At 50.6% G+C, this 6,813-nt stretch overlaps 1 protein-coding gene across 1 annotated transcript in view; it reads left to right on the top strand.

The window, feature by feature from the left end:
• The window catches only part of Wdr91 (WD repeat domain 91), a 35,059-nt gene extending 31,890 nt beyond the window's left edge, over positions 1-3,169 (top strand). Inside the window, exon 15 of the mRNA XM_005365812.3 lies at positions 2,678-3,169. Within this exon, the coding sequence (XP_005365869.1) occupies positions 2,678-2,842 (165 nt within the window). The 3' untranslated portion in view covers positions 2,843-3,169. The remainder of the gene's footprint in view (positions 1-2,677) is intronic.
• Positions 3,170-6,813: the final 3,644 nt, after the last annotated feature.

Raw genomic sequence — 6,813 nt, 5'->3', positions numbered from 1 at the left:
TACACAGGTTAGACAGTTCTGAAAGTAGGTGACGGACAGCTAAGTCCTCAGCAGTTCCCAGAGGAGGACCTGGGTGGAGACCAAATTGTCGGGGATCAGCCTCGACAGAAATACCTCTTGCCAGGGTAGAGGTGTGGGGATTTAGGAAATATTAGTAAAGAATATGAAGACGCGAATGAAAATAATAAAACGGAGAAACATATAGGATAGTATCAGGAGGGAATTCCAGTGAGCACTAAAAATTCACCCATGTTTAATTTCCAATTGCTTAAAATACCCGTTAGGAATTTTTCCTAACGCAAGCTCTCTGCCGATGCAAAAATCCCTATCAAGCCAAATCACAACAAGCCAAATTAAAAAAAATATCCAGGTTTAATGGGATTCCTGCGCTCTCGGGTGGCCCGAGGGGGAACCAGAAGGCCACTAATGCGACCACTGGGGGAAAGAAAAGAGACCAGGAGGAAACTTTCCAGGGAAGCAGTTTAAATAGGCTGAGGGCGTGGTCAAGACTTGGTGGGCACAGGGATGCCTAAGATGGAGCTTACAACTCCAAAGACTGGGGCTTACAACCCTTGACCCCAAAAGGTAGGAGTAAGACAAAAAACTACATTGGCAGGATAGAAGGAAATGAACATACCACTTGAAGGTCACGGGCCACATCCATGGTTAGACATTCTGTTGCTAGAACAAAACAAGTCATGCTCACACACTAGACCAAAACATTCTTTAGGCAAACCATTCTCTGGGTGGAATCCCAGGTTATCTCCTTAAGGGAACTGGAACTTAGTTGAATCCTTAGACTTTTATTTGAGGTTGGAACAGATCTACTTCTCTATTCCTGGATTGCAAGGGCTGGCTGTTAGCCACACCTGTTGACAATAACCCTGAGAGAGCAGAACTCTCTGGTCCACACCTGGGTGGGACCTTTGTTTGAGGTAGAAACACTATAACCTTGAAGGAACTAGAAGTGAGTTCCATCTTTCTGTCTGACCTTTGCTGAACGTGGAAATAGGCTCACGTTTTTGAGCCTCCAAGTTCTTAGGAAGACCGAGAGGAAGGCTTCCATCTGTGGAATGGAAAGAGAAGGGGCTGGAGAAAAGGAAGAGGGCAGGCCTTGGGCCCCAGAATGGGCAGAGGCCGGGGGCATCACTGTGCTCACACCCCTCAACAGTCAGCTACATGATCTCTCATGTGGATCTCCTTCGAGACACTCTGAAACACTACAGGTTACAAGCCCAGTTTCCCCCTTTAAGGCTTTTTCTAGCTGACTTCTGGGTGAGCCCCTCTTTGCTTTCCATGTGGACAAATGGTTGTGGTGCATTTTGTTGTAAGTGGTGCAGCCTTTTGCCCCATCTGTTTGTGTCATGTACAGTCAAGATTTGCTCTACAATCAGATGATGGATTGACACGCTCTGCTGTGTCATTTTTAAACTGTCATCAATGGTTCAGTTGCTTAGGAAGTCTATTAAACTTCAGCATCCTTCTCCCCCACCTCCCCAAGGTAGGTTTCTCTGTAGCTTTGGAACCTGTCCTGGAACTAGCTCTTGTAGACCAGGCTGATCTTGAACTCACAGAGATCCACCTGCCTCTGCCTCCTGAGTGCTGGGATTAAAGGCGTGTACCACCACCTCCTGGCTCAACTTCCATTTTGCGACCCATAAATAATTGAATTGATGACTTTTATAGTGATCTCCTCATGAAGAAGATCATGAGCTTGTGAGCGAGTGGCAGAGAGAGGTGGTGTTGCACGCTCACTGTGAGAAAGGCGTCTCAGATGAATAAGTAGGTGCACAATGCAGAGCCAGCCCACACTGCCAGGTGATGCTGTAACAGGCCAGCGCTGTGGAAACAGACAGAAGAGATGCAGGCACGCTTGCCTGTAGCCAGGTCAAGGCAGCAGAGGAAATGCCCTCTTCTGAAGAGCATCTCAGGGACTTGATGTCCACATGAGGTCGGCTTGTTGGACCCTAGTGTCCAATCACCAAGGAGGAGGAGTCACCCCAAGAGACCATCTCTCATCACAACTGATGTAAAAGCATGAGGATTTTATTAATTCTGTCATGACAGGGTCTTCCAGCAGTCGGGAGGCCAGAAGACCCTGAATGTCTGGTACAGGCTATTTTTAAAGGGAGAAACCACAGAAAGAACGGGTGTCTGGGGGTTGTTCTTTAACTATTATGATTGGCTTATTCAAAAAGGCTATTACCAATAATTGGCTGGAGAGTGGCTGCCAGATCAGATGAGGTAAAGGGAAACTTCTGAGGGTCACTTTGCCCCTTCCCAGGGACTAAGTCAAAACATCAGTAACTGAGTCAACACCTAAGGGTTCTCACGCCCCTATTCAGGGAGATGGAAAGTTCCCGACATCTCAGTACGCGCGCGCATGCATAGCTATTATGTCCTTGGTTCCCAGGGGAGGTGGGGAAGTACTAAGAGTTGTCAGAAATGGCTTCAGAATTGTCTTAACGTTCTACAGGCTGACCACATCAGGAAAGTGAAAGTATAAACAGGCTTTCTAGGAAGGTGGGGTGTGAGCCGGGCCACATTCTCAGACTGGGGCGGCCACTCCAGGCTCAAAGTAGTTTCTGGACACTAAAAACGAATGGAAGTGTATATTGTTTGTGTATATACATGCATATGTCTGCTAACGTTCCCCTTCACTCCTGTCCTTCTGCAGCTGGGCAGTGACGAGAAAGTTCTAGAGAGCTGCTTGAGTCTGGGTGGCCACCGGGCCCCTGTGGTCACTGTGGACTGGAGCACCGCCATGGACTGTGGGACCTGCCTCACAGCCTCAATGGATGGCAAGATCAAGCTGACCACCCTCCTGGCCCATAAGCTCTGATGTCCTGCCTGCGGTGACCCGTCGGAAACAGAATTGTCCCCGGTGGAAGAGAGGCGAGACAGAGAACAGACAGTGCTTCTGGCTCGGCACTGTCGGGGCTGTGGATCTTCAGGGAAAGGCTGCGTTGGGGGCTCAGTCATCCAGCTGCAGCTAATGGAGCAGGAGCCTCTGGAGCAGGCTGTATGTGCTTCCTAGAGAGTTGAACTGTGGCCGGAGCAGGACATGCTACAGAGCACAGGATAAAATGATGAAGGAGCCACAGTGGTGCACGCCGTGCTCATGGTTCAAGAGGAATTGACAGTATTTTGTACATAATTGCTTTTTTTTCTTTCTTTTTTTTTAGGAAAAAAATGAGAGAGAGAGAGAGAGAGAGAGAGAGAGAGAGAGAGAGAGAGAGAGAGAGAATATTCTTGTAGTTACTTGGTGTCTCTTTCCAGAGTGTCTGAGTCACCTGGCCCTAGTGATAGCCATGGTTTCCTGCCTTGGTTCTTGTACCTCAGTTCTTACCCGCCACCACTGCCATGTTGCTGGCGGAACCCCATTAGGTTCCCTGTGACTTTGCCAGAGTTGAGATGTAGCCCACAGTACCATCTTCTGGGCTCAAGCCAAGATCAGTGTGTCTTCTGCTGGACCTGATAGCTGTTACCTTTGGTTAAGAGGGTTCTCCGGACAACAGCAGGGCCTGAAGTCTGGGCCCCTAGATCCCCTTTTCCTCAGGGTCGTCTGGTCCCAGCACTCTCATTTAGTGGCTCCTCTCCTTCTTCCAGCCTGAGTTCTCTGAGCTTGAATAATACCAGCTGCCTGTGCCTCCTGCCTGGCTCGGCTGAGCCTGGGCCAGCGATCTCTGTACACTCGTACTCTGTTCTCTCATTTGGGAGGACCTTGCAGAGTGGGGAGGAACCCAAGCCCCCTCCATTGTCAGTTCTACATCCTACTGCTGAGGCCAGCCTGGAAGGAGCCACTATAGAGTCAGTGAGCCTGGGCCTGGGCCTGGGCCTCCCACACTTAGCAGGAGTGACCTTGTTATCTACCTAGGAAATGTCAGTTCCACGGACAGTGACTGTTTGGAACAGTCATTTGATAGCTTCTTTGGGCTCTAGGCTAGTTGTGGGCTGTGGGGCTGGGGTGGGGTAACTCCTAGGTGCCTACATTGGGAAAAACAGCAGCATACTGTGGCCTGGGCTCCCTGTTGGGGCTGAAGGGAAAAGTAGAAAGTGATATATAGGAAAAACCAGAGTAGTACTTTTCTATTTATTACTGGTGTGTGTGTGTGTGTGTGTGTGTGTGTGTGTGTGTGTGCACATGCGTGTGTGCACGTGTGTGGGAGGCATATGCCACAGCAGAGGTCAGAACACAACTTGGTAGATTCAGTTCTCTCCATGCACCTTTATGTGGGTTTGGGGGGATCAGACTCAGGTGGCCAGGCTGCATGGCCAGTGGCTTACCTGCTGAGCTAGCTCCTAGTTATCTCTTTTGACTCATTTTCATACCGACATGAAAAGATTAACTCTTTCCCTGCCCTTTCTCCACAACTATCTCACCCAGATTCGTGACCCAGGGTTTCATTTGAGTTAAGAGTCCATGGGCTTAACTTTTCCTCCTGAAGTTTTTCGGTCTTAAGGATACATTCTTTCTGACCAGAGCATTCCCCACACCTTGCGGAAGCAGTTTTAAGGCTCAGAAACAAACGAACACCCCAGAACCTGTCCCTCCTGCCCTGTCCCTCCCAGGAAGAGCACTCATCTGCAGAGCATGTTGGAACATACCCTTTCCTTCAAAGAACCGTTTTTGGAATCCTTGTGTGCCGTGGTAGTAAAACCCCCTCCTCTACTGTCTTGAATGAAGGTGTTTGCAGGAAGCCCATGAAGGCAGGCTACCCCGGATTGAGCCACTCTGCCGGGGGTGAGAACCTGTCCTGGCTTCTGTGAAAAGCCTAGCAGGTGGAAATTCCTATTTCTCTCTTGTGCTCAGGGACCTATCTCTGCTCAGCCCCAAGCCCAGTCCCCTTGGTGTTCAAATGCCCAGGAGCTCGGCCTGAGGTCTGGAAGTACAGTCATAGATACATGGTGGGCTGACTAAATGAAGCTGACTGACACTTGTTACTATATCCAGTAACCACACACAGTTTTACCTGTTGTTTTAAAAATAATAAAAACCCACGTTGACTCCAGCACAAGCAAATCTAGCTTGGTTCCTTATTCCTCCCTGCAGCAGGCTCTGTAGGCAGACACACAAGTTCCTGGTCTTAAGCCTTGTTTGCTAGGTGGCCATGGAGAAGTTTTAAGAAGTGTGCAGGCTTGGGGAGTTAGGATAAGAACCAAAGGAAACACACCCTCCCATCCAGCCCGTTAGACATGATTGCCTCACATCTGGTGAGGCTGAGGACTCTTACAGTCAGTGAATGCCACTGTCACCACAGCCAGGTACACTTTCATTACACTCCCAGGAAGGCTGGAGTCTAACCCGGCTCAAGAGCAGCTGGCTAAGCCGCCCCTAGCTCTTTGGGAGGTTGGAAGCCATTGGTTTATGCCACTAAGAGTTGGGACTTTCGATTTCCTGGCCCAGGCTGTTGGCTTAAGATTTAGGATTAGCATTCAAGAAGAGGCCGGTAAGGGCCCTGGAGAAGACAGAGGCTCCTCAGGGGAGCCATGTGGGTACCCATCCAGAGATGGCAGTTCTAAGACCCGACAGAAACTGCTGTGTGATTCACCGACCTGCTGTAAATCGAATCTAGTTAGTCATGATTTCTCTACTGGGGCAGACAGAATCCGATCTGGGCTTCGATTTACTTCAGCGTGCCAGGGAAGAACCTCCCCTGTGACGGCCTGCTCCGGTGTTTTCGGTAGACTCCAGAGGCTTCTCCCCTGAAAACCCCCGGAAACCTGGGCCTCTTGGTGGCGCCTCCCGCCCTTCTGCAGAGGGCACCCTGGGCCGCCAACCTGAATGTTAAACATTAGTAAATGCAAGTGATTTTTCTCTTTGAACTGTCAGTCTCCTGGGTCGTGTTGAACTTGGTTTCCTCTTGGGGATCCTCTGGCAGGACTGTCAAAACCAGAACCCCTTTTCTACCCCTAGTTACTAACTGGACACTGACTTTCTAATAGCCGACAGCGGATCATCCCCTACAGCCGCGGATAGCACCTGGGGCCTGTGGACGTGGCTTGCGGTCTGCAGGGGGCACCCGGGGCCCTCCGCGCCGGACAGCGACCAGGTCGGGAGCGTGCGGGTCGGGAGCGCGCGGGAGGCGGAAGGGGCGGGCGGTGCGATGCTTGAGGGCGTCGCAGTTCTGAATCTGTCCCCGGAACCGGCCGAGAGGAGTGCTGAGCACACTGCCCTGCCACTCGCCTGCTCTGTCCTGTTCCCGGGTCCCTGCTCTGCGCCCTCTGCGGGTGGGAGGGAGCGGCGTGGCCAGCTCCCGGCTAGTGCAACGAGGCCCCGCAAGTGCCTTCTGGGTGAGATTTTCCAGGCGACCACCGGACCTCATCCCCTTGCGGTCGGCAGGACCTGGCTGTCCGCTCGATGGTTGATGCACAGCTTTCTGCGACGTTGTGCACGTTAACTGTTAACTGCGTCTGTTTCTGGTCTGTGAAATGGAAGTAATGATACATGCACTGTCTGTCGCGTCTGATGCATTTCTGTATACGGTCACTGCATGGTATCCCACTTACCAACTCCTGTGGCTGGACAGGCTAGGATGGTGCCCTGCTAGGTTTTTTTGTTTTGCTTTGTTTTTCATTTGTTTGTTTTAATGAAGTTATAAACAGTAATTCTGAATGAGCCAAAATGATCAAGCGGTATATGTTGTAGGGGCGGGGGAAGGAGGCACTGGCTAATGAAATCTGTGAATCAGAAGGCCTCCTGGTTCTAGTAACCAGATCACTGCCAAGGTGAGAAGTCTGTCGTTATGGGTGATTGTTTGGGGTGCAGAGGAAAGGGAGACTAGAGTTTGTTTATTTCCTTCCTTCTTCCCT

Source organism: Microtus ochrogaster, unplaced genomic scaffold, assembly GCF_000317375.1.
Source record: "Microtus ochrogaster isolate Prairie Vole_2 unplaced genomic scaffold, MicOch1.0 UNK4, whole genome shotgun sequence".
Lineage (NCBI taxonomy): Eukaryota > Metazoa > Chordata > Mammalia > Rodentia > Cricetidae > Microtus > Microtus ochrogaster.
Note: the sequence above shows the minus strand (reverse complement) of the source record. Positions and strands in the feature narration are given on the sequence as shown.